This window comes from Triturus cristatus, chromosome 8 (genome assembly GCF_964204655.1).
Source record: "Triturus cristatus chromosome 8, aTriCri1.1, whole genome shotgun sequence".
Lineage (NCBI taxonomy): Eukaryota > Metazoa > Chordata > Amphibia > Caudata > Salamandridae > Triturus > Triturus cristatus.
The window spans coordinates 448360381-448385812 of record NC_140591.1 but is presented as its reverse complement, the minus strand read 5'-3'; the positions used below and the strand labels follow the sequence as shown (position 1 = coordinate 448385812).

At 46.1% G+C, this 25432-nt stretch overlaps 1 protein-coding gene across 3 annotated transcripts in view; it reads left to right on the top strand.

Moving 5' to 3' along the window:
• Nucleotides 1-25432, top strand: part of MED4 (mediator complex subunit 4) — a 119553-nt gene that overhangs the window by 30784 nt on the left and 63337 nt on the right. For all 3 annotated transcript variants that reach the window (XM_085621854.1, XM_085621856.1, XM_085621855.1), the window contains 2 exons: nt 6256-6322; nt 17805-17975. In XM_085621854.1, the coding sequence (XP_085477980.1) occupies nt 6256-6322; nt 17805-17975 (238 nt within the window). The remainder of the gene's footprint in view (nt 1-6255; nt 6323-17804; nt 17976-25432) is intronic.

Below are 25432 nucleotides of genomic sequence, written 5' to 3'. Positions count from 1 at the left end.
GGGCCACCTGACAGATGATAAACGGAGGCCCCTCTGGTAACCTACTACCGCTCATCAGCAGCTGGGAAGGTCGGACACCTCGGATCCTGAAAGCAATTCCTTCTCCCAGTTAGATCCATTATGGCATCAAATTGCAGCATATTGCAATAAACCCACTAACTAATACAGTTGAAGATCCGGGAGCCCAAGGCCGCCCCAGTTAAAGTGCAGTTTCAGGATCTCCACTTACCCGCCCAGACCAGGTTCATCAACAGCGAATCTAGCTGTTGGAACAACGTGGGTGGCAGTACACAGAACGAATTCTGCATCACCTAAATACAACAAGTTAATAGGACTTAAAGCTACCCTACCCATTATAGTGCCTCTTGATGCTAACACCGTGTGGGCAGTTTCCTTGCCGCAATTGAGGCTGCGTCCTGCAGTACCCGGCAGCTCATTGTAAAATTCCATGTGCGCAGTCCTAATGTGAGTTGAGTCGTGGAGGCGCCTGCACAAACTTGAGTATATGTGGGTTAAATCCTGCTGCTCTGTGTTTTCGTGCTACTCTGTGGTGGGTGCAAGCGCTCAACTGAATTAGGGTAACTTGTCACTGTATAGTATAGCATGGTATTACCTGTCAAGGCTGGCTTTTGGTATAGACGAGCTAGGCCCAGGCTGCCTGTCTCCAGAGGGGCATAAGGAACTGTCTGCAATAAGGTCATGCAAAAAACATGAGTCCCTGTCATCTGACTCATGTGCTGTTTTTAACACATCAGCCTGCTTTCTTGCTCTCCCATCTCCCTCTCACCCCCGCTGGTGCCACACTTTGTAACCCCCCCCCCCCCCCCTAACAAACAACTTTGCACCAGGTTGTAGAGCTAATCTGTGAGTGATGAAGATGAGTTGGGGGAGGTGCTGAGATGTATGTGTTCAGAGGCCAGTCACAAGTCTGAGGTAATCAGTCCGGGACAGATCTCGAACACAATCGGAAGTCCCTGTTGGCCCATTTCATTCACCAGCTGTAGCCAGGGTGCCAAATCTCTTTCCGTCCAGGGCACTATCCTGCCAAAGGCTGACTCTGTTACCTGTCATTTTATAGTATGCTATGCCTTGTCATTGTATAGTATCTCCTGTCATTGTATAGCATGGTATGTTACAGCCCATCATAGTATTGTATGGTTTGATCATCTTTCTTACAATGTACACATTAAGCTACGGGAGTAAGTGCAATAGGAGTGACCAAATAAGCGCTTTACATTATAATGCTATATTCATACTAGACTGCTCTCTTCAACCTGTAATCATGCAATCATAAACCAATTTAAATCACGCCCTGTGTTTGCATAACATCCTTAAAATCGTGAAACATGTACCAAAAAAGAACTTTCTCACAAACGAAAGAAGTGATTAATTAATAGTGCAAAGCCATTAATGTATTTAGAAGTTATTGTGAAAAATGACCTGTGGGCTGTTGGTTTTGTTGTGCTGCACTAAAGAGCATAAGGGAAAAAGATGAAAAGTAAACAAGAGTGAACACACAAAACAAGAGGGAAACCGCACGAAAACGTACCTGGTAATACGTGGCGTAGTACCCTACACTGCATTGCTTTGAAGTTGTTAAACATGGTGTCAGTGCACTGTTCATGTTGTATGTTTAAAAAAAATGCTAATAAAAAGATTTAAACAAAAAACAGGGAAACGTCGCGAAGCAAAACCAGGAGCATGTCAACCTAAAAACAAATGCACGCTTAAGTGCTTCCTGTAGAAGGAAAAGTAATTTTAAAGCGTAAAACCGAAATTGCTACTTTTGTAGAATAGGGACGACTACGTCAATCAATCAGGATTTATAAAGCGTGGCAAATCACCAGTGAGGGTCTCTAGGCGCTTGAGTGGCTTACTGCTAGGCGGTGCTCTGTTTATTCGTACAGTCGGGTATTGAGTCCTTTCCTGGAGTGATGAGGCGGTACTGAGATGCAGGGGATGGGCATTCCAGGCTTTGGCCACCAGATGAGACAAGGTGCCTCCTTCGCTGTTGACTCGACAGATCCGGGGTGGGGTGGGGTGGGAAGTGGGTCTGCGAGGAAGTGGGATGCGAATCACAGCTGTCTGGTCATTTGTTGATGGATGCTGGTCTTACTACTTATCAGCATTCCAAACTATAATCAGAATACCTGATCTTGGCATCTTAGCTGCACTGCTCTCTGACTTGTTTCTTGACTTCATCATTGACCAAAAGTTAACAATGATTTAGCACTTCTCCATCCTTAATAAAATTGCTTAATTTTAAATCTACCATAGTAACCTCAGACAACCTGTTTCTCTCCCTGACATCAGAACTAATGTGTGAGCATTAGTCCTATCACATCTGGGTGGCAGGAATGCACTGCTATCTGTCCTTTTGAACTCTGCCTTGCCCTCTACAGAGGGATTCTTCTTAGTGCAGGACAAGTTGTGAAGGGCTCTAAGACATCTGACTAAATCATTCCCATTAGGTTGACCTTTTTTTGGCTTGAAGGCAGATTCCATGTCCAAACTGTTTGCATTACCCAATGAGTTTTTCATGCCTGTCTGTCTGGCAACTTGATTGTCCAATGTAAGGAAATGCCTGATTTTACATGTTCACCCCCACTTTTTGGACTGATGCTGCTGGTTTTTTTCAACTCTGAGAGTGCACTGAGGCCTGCTAACCAGACCTCAGGGCTAGTCTTCTGAACCTATAAAAATTGCATGTCGAATTGTATACACCCAATTGGCAAGGACTGACTTACTTAAGTCTCTAGGATATGGTACCCAGGGCATGAAAGACAGTTTCCAACCAGGGCTGCAGCACTATTTGTGCCACCCTGTGTGTGACAAAGTACAAAATAGCTCTCCGCTTGCTACTGCAGACTGGAAAGACCGTGTTTTACGCTGCCAGTTTGACTTTGCCAGTAACCCCAATGACAAAGCCAACCGCATCCCTTCTCAGTATATGGGAGTCTCCCCTAAAGAAAACCCTTGGGGTGTTAAGGCAGGGAGTTGTATTTTTATTATTTTCCATGTCTTAACAGCAACACTTCCAAATTGTTGTTTTTCTGTGGATAAAGTTAGTAGTCCCATTTCCTGTACCTGGTTCCCGTTTGGCATCCCAACTTGAGTAACTCCTGAGAAAAAGGGACTACCTAACTGGCTCATGCAAGGTTTCAAATTAATTGTGACATTCAATGCAACTTAATGGTCAAGTCGACATTTATGCTACTTTCAAAGGTAGGACACTTTTAGAAGTTGGCACTCTGTACTCCAGCGGACTTATAAAGGCCCTAGCATTACATCTGACTGCCTGGGGAGATGTGTGAATGACTCCCCAGCCCAGGAACAAAGGCAGTAACCGCAGAGAGCCGTGTCACTCCCTCCCACAGGATAGAAACTCAAGGGGATTTGCCAGAAGGCGAGCTTCAAAGGTGAAGCCTTTTTTTAAAGGAAGTAGCGACAACACACCTGAGCAAGATGCCTTTTGTTCCTGCAGACAAAGCGGAGACTGGGCCAAGGAGGGAAAAACTCTCCCCAAACCGGTTCTACCATGGGCGTGTAACCCTCTGGTAGCTACACCTCTAAGGTGGACTACTAGCCCCTTTATGACCAAGAAAGGGTCATGCCATCTTGAAAGGGGCAATAATGTGGCACTCTGGGATAGCCAGATGCCTCACATCACAGAAACTTTGTCACTAGGTAGGAGTGGACCCAGTAGCCCATTGGCTAGACCCTTCAAGGCACCTTCCTGGGATAAATATAGAACCCCTGGCACTCTGACCCTTAGATCATGCTGGAATCGAAGAGAGGACTGCTCCTACGGCTCCTGACCCGGGAAAAAGTTGATTCCCCGCCATCACCCACAGCAGTGATTCCAAGGATCAGTCAACTGATTCCCTGGTACCAACTTAAGGGATAGAAGAGCTGAAGCTGCCCAAACATTCAAAGTGGTAGCCACCACTGAAGTTTTGCCACTACCAGTCGCCGAGCATGCAAGTAGACAAATCTGAAATGGCTGAACTCTGCACCCGAGTCTGCCTGAGCAGGCAGTGCTGTCCAAGACCGAATTTGTCGCCCCCAACGGACACTAGCCCCCACTAAAGGATTTGGCTCCAACCGCAGTGCAATTTGACCCGTAGCCCAGCATAGCTGGCCTGCTACTGCAATGTAGAGGACTTCATGGGACCCCAATCTCTGTGGCCAAGTTCGTCATCATCACCTGTGGGCCAAGGAGCCACCACAAAGACACACTCCCATCGACCGCACCACATCTGCAACATCCTTTGAGCATCTTTAACTTGCATCCCTCAGCATCAGGACCACTCCGTTAAGGCCTATGGTGGTTGTTCTATAAAGGGGATCTTGCTCCAAAAACGCTCTGGTGGCCAGTTAACTGTCCAAATTCTCCACTCTGGCACCCTAGACCTCTGTCCATTGGTTTTGGTCACCCCACCCCGGGCCGGAGTAGCCGAACTAACTGTTTTCAAAAGTTTACAAGGTTTTGATGACCAGTGCTTGTTTGCAATTTTATTTAAAAGATGTTATATCTTATTAAATCGGTGTCTCTGAAATCCTCTGTTAAATTTGGCACATCAAGGTCTCTGAACATTCATAAAAATATACTCTATTTTTATAAATTGGTGTCCTCTTTCTTTCGTGTGTTTTTGATTTTCTAATTTCGTTGTTTGGTGCTGTTACATGTTTCACACATACTTTTGCTAAGCCTAACTGCTCGCTGCCACAGCTGCCAAGGGTTGAGCTTGAGGTAAGTACACAAGTCTGACTGGACCCAAGACGGTATCTGAAAGTGTACTGCATGATAGGGCCCTCCAGCGCTATCATATAGTACACCCACATCCTCACAGCCAACTCCACATAACAGGTGGAAATAGAAAGATCAGGAATAAAGCAAGACTAATACTAGAAATCAATTATACTAAAAGATCCAAAACACTCAAGCTTCCCTTTTTTAACATTCAGCACAGTACTATGGAACAACCTGCCGGATAACTTCAGCCTCAATCCCATGAATATACTCTTTTCAGAAAATAAACTTAATCTCATCCTAAAGGATATCATTGACTTCTGCTGATGGTTCTTGTTACATTCTGTAAGTTCATCAGTTCTTACAACTTATTGATTCATTCTCTATTACATGTTCCTTAGCAATCTAGATTAGTCCATGATATATCAATAACAAAGTAAAATATTGTATGGCATTCTGTACGTAGAAAATAGCTACCACCTAATTGGCGATTCATTTATCAACCTTGAATGGTTGAGAAGCTCAGTTGGTTCACCCATGATACAAAGTCATTGCCTACCGATTTGTGTTTCGGCACTCAGCCCAGTTAGCTTTTTCACCAGCTTTGAGTTCTGTATTGCTCGTGGTAGCAAGAGGAAGTGGCTTCTCTTTTTTTAAATATTTTTTTACTGTATGTTAATAACTTTCTGTTATTATACCTACCTTATTTACATACGATCCAACAACTTGTTTCCAGTGAGAGAGTGTTGGGGATCTAAATGAGTGGGGTGAGGTGGTGGGTTTGAGGGTGGGTGTAGTATAGACAAGTGTGGGGATTCTTAGGAAAAATGACATTTGCCTCAAAGTACTAATGTTGTGCTTTTTGTTTTTTTGAAATATCCTTTTTATTTGCATTTCATTGTATAATACAGTACATATGTATCAGATATCATAGGTAGTAAACATCATGCTAGTTACTGATCATGGTGTCAGTTATAGCCATGTCATAGTGCATATCCCATCTGTCAGTCCAGTAAGTAGCCCAGCTGAAGTGAAAAGGTACATGGGAAGAAAGCATGTGTCCATGAGAGATGGTCTGTGGTCTGTACTGAAGACTGGACGTGAATTTTCAATGCCAGCCCTGTGGGTGAATTGTTGTTATACTTGCAGATAACGATCAGAACTCTTCAAACTGGGGAGTAGAACAGGGGTACACTGTGTCCAGAATGGTATCGTATAATCAGGGCCAGCGGGTGAACACTTCCGGGTTGAGCTGCTGAGTATGCGGTGCTGTGTAAGAGAGCAAGGACCTCAGATCCGGAGTGGTATAGGAATCGTATACCCCTGGCCACTGTCCTCGGCCAATTAAGTGCCTATTCTACGGGGGGACAGCTGTGGATACCACCGTAATATTGTGCTTTTGTACTAAGACTCCAAACCTTTTCTTTGTTTTCTGAACAGCTTTTTGGCTAATATTGGTTCAAATCACTTAATTAATGAATAACATGGCCATTATCTTTTAGAGAGCTGATTGAGATGTTGGCGCTTTCCAGAAACCAGAAATTGCCACAGTCTGGGGAGGAGAACCAGGTACTTTTGTAATGTACATATGAATGCGATGGACCACAATTTATTTTTGTTGAGCGTTGCTTGTTACAGTTATAATGCAAATGAAAGCTAGCGTTCGTTTATTAATAGACTGTTTAGAACGTTAGGCTTAAATTGTGAAATGCTTGTCTCGGCCACTTTTAGCACTACCATACTTTAAAGAAAAGAGGTGTAACCCCAAGATGTGTCTGTGAGAGATTCACACTCTGATTTGTATTTGTACACCGCATGAGTTTCCACCCTTGTTATGTTAGCCAGCAGTCAAAATTTAAATTGGATGAGCCAGCAGTCAGAACTGTTAATTGGATGAGCAGGTGCTTAGTAGCTAGTTTGGTTTTAGATCAAGAGGTTGATTTTGTGCTTGCATCTAAAAAGACTAGAGTTAAGTATTAATGCTGTTGGCTTAGTAAAATGAACAGTTGTAAAGGGAGGCAACATACAACTATTTCCTTCTGAATGGTACTGTGTCTATGTTAAGTGCCTTGTAGTGTCCATTCTACCTCCTAGAGCTGGTGAAATTGGACGTTGGAACAAAAAGTAGGAGTAGCTGGCATGAATAGATTAAGCTGTGAATTACATTGTGTGGCAGATACTGCATAGAATTGAGGCAGAGAGCGTATATGTACTGTTAATGTTGATGGTGAGTATTCTGCTTATTAAAACAAGTGGGTTACCATCTAGTAATCCTCTGACCACCACAAGTGCACCCCCCTGGTCAGTCTGAGTGAGGTGTGGTATAAAGTCCTACTTTGATCATAGGTGTTGTAAAACAGTTGCCCCTCAATTTATTGTACATCTGAGTTTTCTAGCTTGGACAAGTGAGTTTAATGTATACAGTGTCCTGCCCACACCTATGCAGGTAGGAATCCATTTTATAACTCTTGATTGGGTTGCCCACTCCTCATATTCCAGGTTAATATTTTATATTTGCCACAGAGTCCTGCATTGCGTACCTCTTACATGGTGGTAGAAGTTTGGCCACACAAAATGGGGTGTCTGTCATGGTGCCCCGAACACCAGAGTTAATGATCTGTTAGCACATTTGTACCAGTGCCCACCAGATGCTGTTTTTTTGCACGCACACACAGTTTTAGCCATATAGCCTTAGCACAACTAACGTAACTAACCAATCTCACAAAAAATTTTGAACTCTCCCATTGGGTGTCTCAAAGGGCTAGGGCTAGCAATTCCATCGCACAAGAATGAAGAAAACAAACTTTTAAAGTACAAGAGCCTGTGTGCCACATTTGGGGCCACAGGTGTATGGTGGGCTAGCTCCCATACAAGTGTAATCCCTCTTGCAGCCAAATGTTTTGTGGCATCCTATGATCCATCTTAACAACTCCAAGCTGGGATGTGCATGCACAAATATTGAAGGGTGGTCTGCAGTCTGGACGTGTGTCCTGGGCCCACTGATTATCTTTCAGAGCCAAGGACAGCAACAAGTTATGTTAAAGTAGCTCAGCTTTACCTGCGGTGCCATCTCCCTGCAAGTGCTGTATTATGTGCTTGGAATCCATATGAGCTACCTGTGTTACCTACGGTAATGGTTCCTTGCCCCTGCCCTCTATTTTCTTGGCTAGACCTTCAATGGTATTATCAGTGTCTGATCTATCCTCCTGAATATTGTAGTTGATGATGCTTCATTGAGCCAGATCTGCCAGCGTCTTTGATTGTCCAGTGCAGGACTGCTCCACAGGTGACTTTTGCCTATTTCTCAAATTGTGTGCCACGTCATTTCTTTCATGCTGAAGAAACTTGGGGGTCTGGATGGTGTAACCCACTGTTCACCACACGTTGCTGAGCCCAGGTCCTTGCAGCCATCGGATCGATTAAGAAGTAGACATCCTTCCATTTATAATTTTTTGTTTCACTGAAAAGAGCTGCATATTTTTGAACCTGAGGGACCTGAAATCGCGTTTGACATCATTGTAAACAGCTGCTTTAAAATCTGGAAACAAGCAGAACATTGCTATTTTCAATACCATATGGGGGATGTGTTGTTGTGCATGTTGGAGCCAGTTGTCTCCCTCCCTGTAGTTAAGTATATGGCGCTTTGCTGGGTGGTAGGGTGCACCGGGCCTAGGCCGAACTGCCAGAACCCTGTGCTCTCTCTACTGTAAGGAACTTCTGGCCACAACCTGTATTGAAGTCCCCCAGGTAAATGTTCTTGCTGGGTCCCTCAATATTGTAAGGGAGACCTATGATTTGCATTTTACTTTGGGAGCATCCCTCAGCATACTCTACCCTGTATTTCAGGAATTATACTTCAAGTAGTTCCACCATGCATTCTTCCGTCCCTGAACGATACATTGCGGCCAAAGTGGATTCAATTTGTCATTCTGTTTAGCAGTATAGCCTGGTCATCCGGAAGCTGGAATAACACGAAACCAGATAGGAAAAAGGTCTAAGGGAAGTTTTAAAAGCCTTCGCGGATAAATCCCCACTCCATGTATTACAAAACACAAAATCCGCGGGTCTCATTAAGAGTACAGACAGTACATAAGGTACATTATGTACTGTATGTACTCTTAATGAGACCCGCAGATTTTGTGTTTTGGCAGCCTGTAGCTGGCCCAGATCTAGAGCCACTGTCACAGTCCCTGACCATTCTCAATTTGCTAAAATCGGGATCTCCGGCGGACCACTGTCCTGCCAGGCTTCTAGCTGCCGTGGCGGAGGTAGTTAATCCTGAGGTTAATACCCTGATTAATATGTCCCTTCAGACAGCTATTGTACCCTTGGAGTGGAAGCAGCCAAACTCCTTCCCTTACTTAAAAAGCCATCATTGGATATATGTTCTCCGGCTAGCTTCCGTCCCATCTCACTTCTGCCTGCCATAGCAAGAGTGTGTGAGAAAGCTGTGTTCAAACTGTTGTCCAATTTCGTAGAAACATCTGGCCTTTTGCACCCAGCCCAATCAAGGTTTAGGGCTACGTATAGCACCGAGACGTCGTTGGTGGAGATGTCTGAAGAGTGTGTCTGGACGCTGGTGGCAGAGCGGCTTTGATTTTATTGGACCTCTCTGCCGCCTTCGACACGGTACCACACTCTCAGCTTCTTGCTCGCCTCACCAACATCTGTATTTCGGGCCAAGCATGGAATTGGCGCAAGTCGTTCCTAGAAGATTGATCACAGCAAGCATGGCTCCCTCCCTTCTCTTTGGTCCCGCTAAAGGTGTCTACTGGAGTACTGCAGGGATCTACCCAGCGCCCTCTGCTGTTCAATATTTACGCCATCCCGTTGATTCATCTGGTGGAGGAGCTGGGAGCGAAGATCATCGCTTATGCGTATGACACCCAGCTCCTCTTCACTTGGAGGGAGGCAAGATGCATCTCCTGTTCAGGCCAAAGCCTGTCTAACTGCAGATTTTGAATGGCTGCCTTTGGCTCAGCTGAAGTGTAACGAAGAGAAGTCAGAGGTTCTCTTGGATGGGTCTTTTCCTCCGCAGTTTAGGGTAGCCATCTGGCTGACGAACTGCCCTCTACCTAGCTTTGTGGGTAAGCCTGTCAAAAACCTAGGTGTTTGGATTGATGAGGACCTTAGGTTCTCCACACAAATAAAGAAACTGGCTGGACAGTGTTTTGGTACACTGAAGATTCTCAGGAAGTTTCTGCCGCTGCTACCCATGGCAGCTAAGGAAATGGTCACGCGGGCACTGATTCTTTTGCGCCTAGACTATGCCAATGCATTGAATATAGGTCTGACAGACTTCCAGCTGAGGAAGCTGCAAGTTATACAAAACACGGCATCCAGAGCTCTGCTAAACATCTCCGGAAGAACTAGTGTGAAGCAATATTTGCTCGACCTACACTGGCTTCCCGTGGCCCAACGGGTCAAATTCAAGGCCCTCACACTGGCCCATGTAGCCCTCCATGACTTGGGTCCGCCATATTTGAGGAATCGCTTCAGCTTCTATGTGCCACAAAGACTGTTGCGTTCTGCCTCTCAGCGGCTGGCAGTGATCCCTCTGTTCCGTCTGGTACGAGTGGGGGGGCAGCTCTCTCTTGTTCAAGGCGACTCAAGCCTGGAATGCTCTGCCTTACACACTACAGAACACTACTAACCCAAGGTTGTTCAGGAAATTGTTAAAAACTTGGCTGTTTGCATAAATGTGTCGCTCTGTCCAGCTCCTTTCCTCCAACATTTGGCTTCAGCGCCGGGGCACTCTTGAGTAGCCGCGCGCGTTATAAATGATATTAACGTAACACTGTGTCGGTTTTATGTTTCAAGGCCTCCTGGGTGCTGCATATGGTAACAGAATAGTATACAACTTAACTGACAATGACGGATCCTCCCCATTGGCAGACTGACATGCCTCAGAGGTCTGAGTGTCTGTGCTCAATTCTTATTTATTTATGTAGGTACTTGCTCCTAGCCATCACTGCACACCTATCCATGACAAACCAGTGTATGTGGAGATCTTGTTTGGGAGGGGAAGCAGCAGTATGAAACTCCACATGGGTGCGTTGAGCAACCAGTCGCACATTTATCATTTTGTTTACATGCTCAGGTACCCCCGTTTGATTAGAAGTGTGCTGAAAATAAAATGTTTGCACAATAAATTGTAGCACTAAGACTTAGCAGTGGTGTTTGAAAGCCCTTTGCTGATTAGCAAAAGCTGTTTCTTCTTTCCCGTTGTTGTTGGTTGTTCACACCCTCTGTCCCTCTCCACTTTCCCATGACGTTGCTTTCTCCTTCACTGTTGCTTCCCCTCCCCTTTGTGCGTTGTTGCTTGCAGTTGTTGCTTCTCCCGTTCCTCCCCTTTTGTTGCCACTTACCATCAACCCCTTCCAGATGTTGTTGATTGCCTCGTACCATCCGCACCTCTCCTGACACAAAAAATAATTTGACACGGCCAAATGGCTTTCCCATATGAGAGCTATTTTTGTTTATCAACTTGTTTTTTTAGCTGTGTTGTACAGAAGGATGTTAAGTTTTTTTTATTTTTTTTATTTTTAAAGGTGGATTGACTTCAATGTGTTCATGGCTGCCAACTTTGCTAAATCTTTATACCATTGGTACTCGCAAACATTTCCCCAGGGGCCACAAACTATGGTCTGTGGTGTGCTCGAGGGCTGGGTTAATGGCAGCACAGTGGGAGTGGGGCTTTGTGGGAGGGGGGTTGGGCGGGTTTAAGGTGTGCGTAGGGGAAGTGAATCACATACATGGTGTGGTCAGTGAGTCATGGAGTTATTTTGAGGGTTTCTTCCCATACTTTCTTAGTTAAGCCCCTAGTCTCTAGAAGTCATAGATTTGACAATACTGTGCTATTGTGTACCTGAATTTCTATCTCTCCCCCGCACCTTGGGGTAATACTTTTTGCTTGCTGTCGCTACCTAGGGAGAAGCAAGTGTAACAAGGAAGTAACTTGATTATTGAATTTAACTGCAATAGTATTGCACTATGTGAAACAAGAAAACCTATGATCAATCCTGGCTTATCCACTTGATCCAATTGTTTGATTCTAGGCAATTGCCTAATTTCACTTTGCCTCCTTTTTTAGGTCTCGCCTGACCCAGCGCATGCGCTGGTCTGGCGAGACTTTTTGAGAGGGCTCCAAAAAGGGCTACCAGGCCAGTCTAGAGCTACAGTGCATGTGCTCGGGCGCGCGCGCCACGCTTTACCGCGATGACTTTCACTTTCGCGGCCGCTTTGTTGTTTGATCGTGATCACTTTCACTGTCACGGCCGCTTTGCATAGCCAATAGGTCTCGCTTTTGGGACCTTATAAGTATTTAGTTCTGCAACTGTTGCATGGCTAAACACTTATAAGGTCCCAAAGGCGAGACCTATTGGCTATGCCAATGCTTGTCTTCATTATGTCTTATAAGAGCACCTTGAAATACACGATTTCAGGATATATGCTGTGTTTGATTTAATAAACTGTATCGTCTATGTATAATAACAACCTTGACCACCCAGAAAGAGGGTACCACATGGCAACTGACTTGTCCCTTAGTTCACTATTGACATTGTTGTCAGTGTGTGAGGAGGCATGAATATTTCTACACTCATTTTTGAAAATAATCCATTTTAAATAAAATACTTCTGAATGCACTTATCATTCTGATGTACTACGGTGTAACACTCCTGCATGTTAATGAAATACTCTTTTGGAATTTTGAAAAGACTATCTCATTTTTACACTTTGGTTGTAAGTTATAATAAAAATGTATGGTGTTCCTAACTTATGGTTTGCAGGACCCCTTATTTGCTTCTTTCCTTTTAATTCAATTAGCTTGTGAATAAACTCTTTCCCATTTTTTTAACATATTTTTGAATATTAAATGCTTTCTGAAGTAAACAGCAGCCCTGTGCATTCATTGAGCTGGGTACCGCATGTGAAGGTCAGGAGGGACGCACTTTGAGTACCACAGCTTTATATTATCATTGTATTATGTAGACTTGGAACAAAATGTCTAGCTCATCTGATGAGTGTTGGTATTATAAATAAAGCTTTAGGACACACTCCTGCCAAGTACCACACATCGGGTGCTAGACTAACGCGTTTTAGTGTGGTGTTCTCAGCACTGCACTAAAATGTTAGTCACTCATTATAGCACACCAGGTCCACCCCACAAGGTGCGCTTAGCTGGACTTCCTTTTAATCAGCAAGCCGTAAGTGCGCTGTGCTATCTCTCAAAATACGTGTCGACAGCTGTGTAGCTATAAGGTGCTGTGTACCATGTGGTCAATCGCAGCCAATGGCATTAACAAATACAATACAGAGGTCCCGGCAGTACTCTCAGATTGATCCCGGGGGTCGTACCTTGACAGTTGTGACCACTGCCATCTGTGCAAGCAGTGCGTCTGAGTGGCTCCGAGGCGGCAGATGACCGCTTTTGTTTTTCCTTGCTGCGTCTGACAAAATGAGTGTTACCTCATCCCGTGTGTGAGAAAGTGCCATCTTTCTTGCATGGTATGCCCCCACTTTTTGCTGAATTGCTGATGTACTTTGACTGAGTGTGCCCTGGGCTCCTGCCAATCAGGTACCCAGGGTCTGTGTTCCTTCACTAAAAATTCATGAAGCCTATACCCAATTGGCAACTCTGGCCACATGTCAGCCCCTGGTAAATGGTACCCTAGGTACCCAGGGCCCTGTGACCAGAGAAGCCCCCCTAGGGGCTGCAGCACTTATTGTGCCACCCTTAGAGGCCCTGTACCCTGACATACACACACACACACACACTGCCTTTGCAGGCTGAGTGTCTTGGTGCAGAACAAAACAGAGTCTCGACATGGCCCACATCCCTGTGTGCCATGCCCACAACACACACTGCCCTGGCATACCTCAGTCACCCCTCTAGCTGGGTGCCCTATGCCAGTGATGTGGGTACAGGTGCATGAGCCCTGTACCCCTATAGTACTCAGTCCATTCCTGGGCACTAAGTGCAGTGCTACCATTAAGAGTATATGGTGCTGGGAGGTCGTCATCACGAACTCCACAGCACCATGATGACTACACTGAAGACTGAGAAGTTTGATATCAAACTTCTCAGTACATTAAACCTGTACTGATGCAAGTGCGGGATTTAATGTACAATGCACGACAGAGGGCAACTTAGAGTTGCCCCCTGAACCTAACCTACAATCCACGTCCTGTCTGAGAGCCTGCCTAGGCTGCCACACAGCAGACATGTTGCTGGACCCCTGGGTAGAGAGCCATCCGCTCTCCTGGGCCTGCAACAATGCACATCCTGGGCGAGGTGCTAGGTCTCCTCCCCAGGATGGGCAGGGGAAGCTTCAAAGGCATGCCGCCTTTGTGAGCTTCTCCAGGCCACTTGCTGTACTCAGCAACTGGCCCCCACCGGTTCTGACCCCCACTCTGGCAGGAAGACTGGCGGGAAACCCCAAGGGAGGAAAGGGGGTGTGCCAGCCTCTGCCAACCCCACCCCTCAGGTGGGGGAGGCGAGGTGAAGCACATCTCCGGGCTCTCGCCATCTTGAAGATGGGGAGCCCTAATCAGGATTAGGCTACTTCCCCACTCCCATAGGAGAGTAGCAGGATAGGGAGTGTACCCACCCCAGGGAAGGGACCCATTGGTCCCTGCCCTTTAACTACCTGTAAACGCCCCTAAATTTAGTATTTAGGGGCACCCTGAACCTTCCTTCCTCATATCCCGAATCCGAAACAAGCAAGAAGAACAAGAAGAAAGAAGACCTGCTGTGCAGCTGCTAACAAGAGGAAGACACCAACTGATTTGGCCCCAGCCCTACAGGCCTGTCGACCCTCGAACCTGCTCCTGCTAAAACCTGGCGTCTGCAGTGGTCGGCAACCTCAAAAACCCCGGAGGACCTGACTGCCTTGTGACTCTAAAAAGACTGAGACTCCCAAGAGCAGTGGTCCTGCTCAAAGCAAGTAACAAGCCCCTGGTGCCTACCAGGAACTGCGACTCCTGCACACTCTGCACCCACCAAGCCTGGCCTGTGCCAGAGTGGACAAAGACCACGAGGACGTCCCCACGGAGACTGTGACCTAGAATCCAGCACCCAAGGACCCTCCTCGACGCTCCTGACGACGCCTGCAGCCTCAACACCAGAGACCCCCCCCCCCCCAACCGCGACCAGCTGAGGGTAAGATTTCCCAACGCGAAAAGACACCCCTGCACCCGGCCTCCTGTGCCCAGCTTACCTCTCGAAGTGGTGGTCGCACCTGAAGAATCTTCGTCCCCAAGCTTGCAGCCTTTGTTCGTCTTGTAGCTTCTCCATAGAAATCCATTGAGCGTCCGACTGCTCAAAAGCACCCTGCACCCAGCCGCCCGAGTGCCCCTGGGCGTGCAACATCTATCCTAATCTACTTCCCCTGAGTAAGTGACCAGGAGCTCAGCTCCCACAGCCGCGTGGCCTGCTTGCCAGCAGCCACCAACCAAAGGCCCCCTGCCCGCCATAGGATAACATTGGGCCTAACTCTCTCTGTACCCGGCTGCCCCTGTGCCACTGAGGGTGTAACAACTGTACTTACCTAACCCTGGGAGACCCCTGAGTCTATGCCCAGAACCTTAACTCTGCCAGTCGAGTACTTACCCAAAAGCCGATAACTCACTTTTCTTCCATAGGGTAACATTGACTGGTTTCACTTGGAAATTCTTCAAAGTGTCGAGTTTTGAAACTTTAAAATATTCACTAAAAATCGGTCGATCAACGAAAATGAAATTACTCACCTGTTATCAGGAGAGATCCCAGTGCTGGATCTTAGTGCCCAGCACTGACCCAGAAAAGTAAATACAACCGTACTTACCAATAACTTGATTTTTGTTCCATAGGATAACATTGCCTGGTTTTCTAAGTGTCGATTTTAGAAACTTGCAAATATTCCTTAAAAATCGCCTGTGTAACAAAAATGATTTCTTGCCACTGTTTACAGGAGATGTCCCAGGACTGAATCTAGGATCCAGTCCTGTGGTTAGACAAGTAATCCAAAAAGTAATTAATTGCATTTATTAAGAAATTCCCATCGAGCTCAATGTTATAATTGTATTTGAATTGTGTTGCCTATTGCAACAACTGTAACTATTGCATTCAAAAGTCTATTGCCTATTGAAAGTATTTAGCTAAAGCGTCTCATCCTGAGAAAGTATATTTTGATACCTATTGTTGGTTCTAAAATAAAACAACTATATATATTTTTATATACAAACCATTGGCCTAGAGTTCAGTTCTTGGGTGTGTGAGACCATTTGCTGTCTGAGTGTGTACATTCTTTACACTGTCCTCTGATACTGCCTTACTGCTCGACCAAGCTACCACTCTAGAGAGTAAGGTTATATCTAACTTTAGCCTCTGCCAAACCTCTGGGGGCTGTGGACTCTGTGCACACTGTACCTATTTGGGAACAGTATATGCACAGCCACTTTCTTACACCGTCCACATGCAACCCCACCATGTTTGAAAGTTATGCACATCTCCTCCAATACTTCAGCTGCCTGGGTCCACCAGGCAATACATCACAGCTGCTGAGGGTGCCATGGGGCTTGGGAAGTAAGCAACATTTTACCTGCCATCTTGCCATGTGTCTTGGGGGTCAGAGAGGAACAGATTTGTGTCCGGTCACAGTCTAGGTGAGCGCTGCGTAAGTGTGTTTAAAGGTTCGGACCAGCCTGTGACTGGCGGCTGCGGCGGTGACAATCCGCTCAGACCACGAGCTGCACTGAGCTCCATGAATCTGTCAAGAAAGAGGATTAGCTCCTGCCTATCAGAGTGACACCATTATCAGTGTATCGGCACTGAAACAAATATTTTAACAAGGCACTGCTAGAGACCACTACACTGGACCTGCAGCATTTCCCAGTTAGTAAGTGAGAATGTGCCTATCAGTCAGAGCTACCGACTTTAACACTAGAGAACCAGGTTCGAGTCTCTGCGTCGCGCTCAACCTCCTGTGACTCTGTGCAAAATACTTAATTTCCCCGTGCCTAACACCTAAAAAATGAATGCATACTTGTATAGTATAACTGATGCTCATAAAGCACTCTAATACCTTCGGGTCAAGTTCACTCTATATATCAAAGTGCAGAAAAAAGTGCCCAGTCAAGAAGAATCAAAACACCGCTAGGGAGTAAAGCCTGTTTGAAGTGGTGTAATGTGGTATAAAGCAAACACAAGAAGATGATGGACAGATTGCTGAAACTTTTCAGACACTCACCCCCAGTCGCATATCTGGGTTGAATCCATCATCGTTCTTTAGCTCACTTCGCCACCCCAGATCAGACACAGCTATATGCAAATTAGTCTTGACCCTGTGCCTCATGGTAACAGTCCAGACCAAACTGCCAAGTCTTCTCTGGACTGGGAACAATCATCCTGGGACCGGTTTCGGCCAGGCTAGCTTGAATCCATTGGCAAAGTGAGCAAAGGACCCACGTCTGGGCATACCCTGCCAACTTAGAGCTATTTTCACTACTGCAATTATATCTGTAAAGCATAATTGGAGAAACACAAAGCCATTCTTTATGAAAAGTACTGCCTAGAGTGGAGTGTATTGCAGTAAACTCTTAACATTTCAAAAGGTATTCAAATTCCTTTAATGAATTCCTTGTGTAGAAAAATTAATAACGTGAAGTTCAGAAGCCACCATGATTAATTGTGCTGCTATTAATTGTGAGTGTGCAGTATTTTAAATCCTGGTAAATATAAACATCACATTAAGTCAAATTTCTTACTTGAGTTAGCTCTTAGTTCGTAAATTTCATTTTTCCTACTGCTTTGCCCCTTATTAAGAGTATGACATAGTGGTCAAATCCGCTTTGCTGTTACTTTTTCTGCTATTAAATGGTTAATTATATAGATCAGTTTATAAATATACAATTGATTGTAAAGTTAAAGGTGTCGTGAACTGCTTCATTTTGGAGATTTCTTTTTCAACAGTGTTTTGGTTTATGTAAGTTAATTTATACCTCAAATATCACCATATTTTGAAATTAGTCCAGATATTATGTGTTTTAACTATATCCTGTTCCATGGCAGATCCTGGATTTACTTATTCAAAGAGATGGAGAGTTTCAAGAGCTAATGAAATTGGCTTTTGAGCAAGGAAAAGTGCATGAGGAGATGCAGCTGTTACACAAAGAAGTGGAGAAGAGGGATAGTGACATTCAGCAGCTGCAGAAACAGTTGAAAGATGCAGAACACATGCTGGTAAGTCTAGGACTAGTGCATATTAATGGAATTGTATTGGCTCAGTAACTCTCACTGAAGTGAGACCTGTTTTAGGAAGAAGTTAGAGAGAATTTGAGAAATACCACATTTTGTGCTGAAAAAGTGACCCTCCTAAATAAAGCAGTCTGCATGTATATTCTTATTTATAGTGGATACTAAATTGTTCCATGCCCTTTCAGTAGTACCACAGAACATTGGTGCTGTTCTGACACCAACCTTTGGAAAGCATTTGTGTAAGAACGCACAACTATATGTAAGGAGTTCTTGACTTGTACAGATAAAGGATCCATTTAAAGTCCAAAAGGCACAGAAGCCTTACGAGGCTTAAGTTGATTGGACAAGGGCAGGCTCAAAGTGAGGCGCTTTTCCTCACCTCTTACCCTAAAGTTGCTTTGGACAAACATGGTGTTACATAACAGTATCTGTTTGAAAGCTTGCTTTTCAGAAGGAAGTGGATCCCTGGCCTCTACCACTGAGAGAAATAGAGAATTGATAATCCACTGCTATACTTTTTTTTTTTTTTTTTTTTTTTTTTTTTTTTTTTTTTTTGCTGTAGTGAGTATGCATTTGTTTTTTATGCTTGCACTAGAACGCATCTACATCATTTGAGTAATGAATGGAACTCCCGTTTTCATGGTATTTATTTATTTATTCTCTTTTCGACCTCTAAATCAATACCAGGCCATCCAAAATCAGATTTAAGTCTCCTGTTTCTTTACTGCACCCAATTGCCCCGCATGGGCAGTGTCAATAATATTACTGCATAAGCCACAAGGAGCCACTAATCTACTGCCTCTAAAGAGCAGATCTTCGTCCGCTGTCATTTCTTCCTTGACCCCCCAATATGACTGAAGAGCCTCATCCAAGAGTTTTCTTTCTTGCCATCTGTTCTCAGACATTCAGAGGAAGCAAGATGCCAACATCTTTTCCTGAGCAACCTCAATCTTAGACGCCTCCTGAGAGAGTGTGTCCTCAGTTACAACACCAGCACTTCCAGCCAAACTTCATCATCTATATAAACTCCCTCATTAACCTCCTCTTTACCTAATTTGGTAAAACAGCTTTGCTGTTTTTGACTCCAGTAATCTATTCCATTATTAATCCGTATACCTGCAACTCTATCACCCACTTCCTGATCCTCGCTGAGACAAGGTCTGACCATTTTTGGCAAAAAAATCTCTCACTAAGGTTTATGTTCAGTCCAAATGGAGAAGACCGTGCCCGCCGAAGTGCCTGAATTGCTTGATGGCCCAGCAGACAGCCAGCACCTTTTCCTTGATAACAGAATAATGTACTTCTGCACCCCTCAAGGCATACACAGTAGTGCGTTCCTCACCCGCATCCACTTGTAGCAACACTGCTCTCAACCCTTTAATGCTAGCTTTGATAACTACCCTTGCTTCTCTTTCTGGAGCAAAAGCCTGTAAATCAGGTGCCCATCTCCGCTGGCATTTAACCAGTTTAAATTCAACTATGCACACCTTGCCCCACAAACAATCCCCACCACTGCTGCATAAACCACTCAATTCATTGATCTTTTCTGTTAAACTAGGCAGAAACTAACTATACAATTCCAACACGACAAGAAATATTATCTCCTCCCTATTGCTCAGAGTGCATAAATTACAGATGGTGTCTTCCAATTACTCTTTGGATTTCATGACTTTCTTCTCAACGGTATGACCTAGATAAAATATTCCCTGTTTACCAAACAAACACTTGTCCAACCACATTGTGCCAAGCTTGCCTTCTTAAGTTTCTCAATGACGACTCAAGCCCTCTCCGTGTGCTTGCATCAGGTAGAACCAAATACATCATCATCATCTTGGAAGCAATACGCTCCTTAATATTCCCCAAGACTAAAAATATGACTCTCTGGGAAACAAAGTTGACTGAAACCAGACAAAAAGGCGCCCTATGAAACTTGTACATCAATGTCACAAAGCAGTGAGATCTTGAGAATCCAGATGTAATCTAATGTGGTGATAAACAGACGACCGATCCAAGATGATGAAATTCCTTGCATCCCCTAATATTGACATTATTTCAGTGATATTTGATATTAAAAAAACGTATCCAAAACATCCTTATTCAAGGTCCTCACATCCACGCAGTGGTGTATTGCTGCACTAGCTTTCTTAGCCAACACAACCTGAACCAACAGTAACCTCCACAGGTGAGATCATACTAGCCAATTGCAGTTTCTCTAAATATATTTTTGCTCCACTGCGAAGTCAGCACCCAAAACACTGCAGAGTTCACACACTACTGTTTCCCACAATAGCCGAATGGCAGGGCAACCCCAGAGTCTGTTCATGAAGGTGCCCCTGTCCCTCCCGACTCCGCAAATAGTCAGGAGACTCCGCTCTCCCCATTCTGTGTAGGCAATCACGGTCATAGTAGACCCGTTGCAGAATTTTAAGCTGTATAAACCATAGTCTGGATTTAATAGCCCTCTCTTTGGGGTGCATAAGGGCCGCCTCCCAAACCGTGTTGTCCAGCTCCCCCACCTCCTTCACCCACGTTTCCCTCAACAGTGTGTCAAGCATGTTATTGTTGGAGCCTTTGGTATGTAAAGGAAACTGCCGCTTCCTCAATCTCCCCCATAAGTAACCTCCCCTCCAAGGGGGCATATTCGGGCAAGTCAAGGACCTCCAGGCCCTCCGCACAACATGCGTGATTAAGTTGTGCATATTTGTGGTAGTGGTTATCTTGTAGCTGATAATCGCGCCGAAGGGAGCGGAACAGCACACGACCCCCATCCTCAAGGAGGACACTAATCTTAGATATGGCTAGCATGTCCCAAGCTCCAAAGCCCTTGAGTTTCCCAATCTTTCTGAACATCGCCCCAATTCATAGTGGCATTTCTTGAGTCACATTATTCGCAAACCCACCTGATGGCTTTGGTCCTAGTTGCAATCGCCATCTGAGTCGCTGGCAGTAGCTGCCCAGTACCTTTTCCCCCATAGAGATAGTGCAGATAGGACCTCCTCCGGAACGGAGTTCTCTCTAAACGGTAAGTGGGATGGTCTTGGGATGGAAACACCCAGTCATTGATAACCATTAAGTGGGCTGCCCAGCAATATGCTCAGATATCAGGGAGGGCTATACCACCATTGTATGGGTTACGTTACGGTGTCTTCAGCGCTATCCGAGGGTGCCCATAATTCCAGATCCATTTTTTAATCTCCCAATCAAAACAAAGAGCTCATCAGGGATTCCATAATATGTATTTTGGAGGACATATATGAGTTTTGGCAAAGTGATAATTTTAAATACGGCAGCTCTGCCCATTTTTGTTAATGTTAATCCACACCTGCGTTCTACATCAGTGTGTAAATCCCCCATTATCCGCCCCTAATTCCGCGTATCGAACGGCTCCCGACAGGAAGTCATATACATTCCAAGTTACTGAACCGCTTCCGTGTCGATCTGTAGCTTATCAAGAAGGGTGAACAAGTCAAGGGAATGACACATACAGCATAGAACAGGTTTATCACAGTCTATAGTATACCCAAAAGGGGTGTCCTACACTTCAGACCTGAAGAACTGCCGGGATTGTCTCTGTCGGCTGAGTGATGTACATAACAATATCATCCGCATAGTGAGATTTTTTTCTTCTTCCGTGGTGTTCTCAGTCACGCGGAACCAACTGCTGTCAGGATGACCACAAATCACACAGGCAAGAGGCTCTATGGTGGGGGCGAACAGGAGGGGGAACGAGGGCTACCCTGTTTGGTCCCCCGTCCAGTTGAAAACACCGAGGAGAAGACACCATTGACGTATACCGCCGTTGTAGTGGCATGGTAGAGAAGCACTACCTCCACTGTAAATATGGGGCCAAAGTCGAATTTCTCCAATGTCGGAGATCAAAATGGCCAGTGAATGGCATTTAAAGCCTTCTCGGCACCTAGGGAAAGGAACCCGTGTGGCTCCTGTCGGGGCCGCAGCACCCCGCCCGAGATCCCGAGGTGAACCCCACATGAGCCCCTCACCCTCGAAAATAACATTGGGCCCCCAACAAGTGAGTCTCCTTAAGGAAGACTACATTAGGTTTTAAGCGTTTTATAAATGTCATGACTAGGCCGCGCATGACCTTATCACTTAGCCTATTAACATTCCAGGTCAATATGGAGTGCCTGGAGTCCTCGGATACATTAACTTGTGTCATGTCTGCGTTGTGTGACAGTAACCAAAGCCTGGTAATGTTTGCTAGCTGTACAATCTCTGTGTCTGATCCCTCTCCTCAAAAACTAACAAAACAACCACACATGAAAAACACCCATCTGAATGTACCCCCCACCCCCCCTCTCACCCCCTCGAGTAACACCATATGACGAGGACAAGGCTGCTTCGCTGACGGGGCCTGAGGGTCTGTAGCCCACCCCTCCCAATCCCAACAATTCGCCCAAAATTACAGACAAAATACAAATCCCCTACACTCAAATGCAGTCACTCTTCAAGCTCACCCCACACACGCTAAACATACTACTCACTCTAAACTGGGGGGGGGGGGGGGGTGGAGAAGGGTTCTCCTCTTGCAGGCCACAACTGCACCCCACACAGTACAGCTCCGGTTGCCCATAACGAATCGCCCCGTGGGGCCCCACCAGATACCAACCACATCAGGAGTTCACACGATTATCAAGCTCTGTTCACCTGTTCGTAGTTAGATGCTGCATCGTCCAAGCTGCGGCCCAGATCATCCTCTGTTGTCTCCCGGGTCGTCCCATCACCACCCGTCCGAGGAGGCTAGCTGCCCCGCTAAAGCACCTCTCCATCTGAGTCAGTCGATCTCTCTCCTCCAACGTGCACCCTGGCAGCACCCACGTGGTTCGGCCTCCACCTCTCCCAGACCGGACACTTCTCTTGCGTATCAAGGACCAGAGTTTGGGTCTTGCCCCCAACCCTCCGCGTCCAACAGTCTCACGCGATTGTCCCTATGATGGCCGGAGCTGGGGCCTCTCCTTGAGCCAGTGCCAGGCATCTTCTGGTGTGAGGAAGAAGTGGGACTTGTCTTGGAATAGCACCTTTAATTTGTCAGGGAAAAGCAACGTGTATCGCAGCCACATGGACTGGAGTTTGGCATTCATCATGTCAATTGCCTCCCTAAGGATCACATCCCGTTTAGAGGGTCACCAGGCACTGGCTGAGCGAGGAGCGCTCTGTGCATCTGTCAGATGACAAAGCAGCCGTGAAGGTCTTGCGCAGCCACTTCCCCAAGAAGTCCACTATATTAAAACCCTCCAACCCCCATGGTAATCCCTCCAGTCTCAGATTGTTGTGCCATGCCAGATTCTCTGCATCATCAACCTTCCCTACTAGATCCTTAGTGATCTCCTTCTCCTCTGCCAGGTCTTTTCCGAAGGAGTGCTTGGTATCTTCAATCTCGGACATCCTATCCTCCGCGGCTGTCATGCAGTCCGCAACATTGCGAAGATCTTTGCTCCGAAAAGACGCTTTAGATTGAGCTTCACCAATTTTGGATTCCAGGGCGGTTGTGAATATTTGAATCGCTGATAGGGCTGCATTATCAGGCAGTCGAAGGAACGGCAGGATCATCTGGAGAAGGCTCATCCGCCTTAGTACATCGGTCAGTCTTGCCCTGTAGAGGCAGTTGTGGGTCCTTATCTTTCGCCATCACAAAAAATCAAGCAAATCAATCACTGTGCCAGGACCGCCGCTGTAGTGCAGTACAGCCAGGTGTAAGGTGGAAAGAGGGGAGGGAAGAAATAAGTGTTCGCCTTCTTCAGAGCTTTCCCCCCCAACTATGCAATGATGGGTGGAAACGCTGTCGGGAAAGGTTCTGAGGGCCCAGCACCGAGGGCAAGAGGGACATGGGAGGGAACTATCTGCACTGGCTACTTACTGCTGTCAATTGCAACCCTCAGTTGGTCTCTGCACCAGGGAAAAAAGGAGGGGTCAGGGATTAGTCCTGTAGGACCAGGACCCTCACCAGCACACTTGGAAGCACCAAGCCAGGTGAGCCCAGCTCATCCAACTGCTGGGCACAATGAGCATAGCACCCATGCCTCAGGTCGTGCCTCCTCAAAATGCCGGGGGGCCCCTGCTACCCCGTTCACACACCAAAGCCCGGGTGTCACCCAGGAGCAAATCCGGCACTAAAAACAGTCTCTCGGGCCCGGTTCCATAAAGTTCCGCGAAGGGCCCCACCTAAATCACTGCGCAGGCTCCAGCCGCCGCGCTGCTCAAAGTCTTACCACTCACCACCACCCCCCTAGAGCAAGGTCTCCTACTGTGCAACGATGGTCGCCGGGTGTAGCCCACAAGTCCCGGTCGCCGGGTGTAGCCCTCCAGTCCCGGTCGTCGGGTGTAGCCCACATGTCCAAGGGTGTAGATCACAGGTGAAGGTCCCGCCCCTCGGGCAACCGGGGCCGCACTCCGCTAAGCCGTGAGTTGCCTACGCCATGCAAACATGCGGGCACTTCTCTCTCTCTCAGCCCCAGCAAATTAAGTCCCATCATCTCGGGCTCACTCCGCCCACAGCCCAGTTCTCAGTACCCAGCATAGCTGGAACACTTCCCAGACACCGACCCATGTATTAATTTGTAGCTGGGGGAGGAGGAAGATGCAGTGAGGCCCGCAGCCCAGGCACCACAGTAATGAATTCAAGAATGACCCAGGTTTGGCAGAGCAGGAAGTGGTTCAGCTGACATCTTCCTGCTCCTCGCAGTGTATTCCAAAATAGGATTTTTTTGTTGTTATGTTTTTGTTTAAAGCAGTACCTGTTCAAGTGAGTGGGCTGCTTTGGGGAAAAAAACAACTCTCATTTGGAAATGTAAACACCGGAGTGGTGGTCTGTTGTCTTGCAGCCCACCTTCCCTGTGTTTGTAGGCAATCACAAAGGGTTACATGGTAATGTTCATTAATCATTAGGCAATCTGTGATTTGTATATCGTCACCTCAGATTGATAACATTGCCTTGCCAATGGGCCCAACAGCCTGACTGACAAATTGATTCTCACAGCATCTATTTTATCTGAGCATATTACTGAGAAGCACCTGCATAGGTAGGTGATCTCTTCGGTCATCGCAAGGAACTTTCCATCCACCTTCATTGGTGAAGGGTTTGGGATGTTGCGTGGCATGACTTCTCATTTCTTTGTTTCTTTGTGTTGATCTTCATACCCACTTTCTGTCCATAGATGTCAAGGCGAGACTCATTTTCTTGCATATGCTGGTGCGAGAGCAAGGCCAGGTCATTTGCATAGTCATGGTCCTCCAGTGTACAGAATAAGGTCCATCTGATACCTCTGGCTTGATCTTCAGTTAGAACTGGATAGGACAGTATACTCCCTCTCATTAACTGTAAGAAATCTAGTTTTTTTCTTTAAGCTAGTAGGGATGCAGTGACACTATCAGCAAACCACTATCAGTGTACTGTTAGATCCTCTTTTGCAGCCTAACTGAAGACC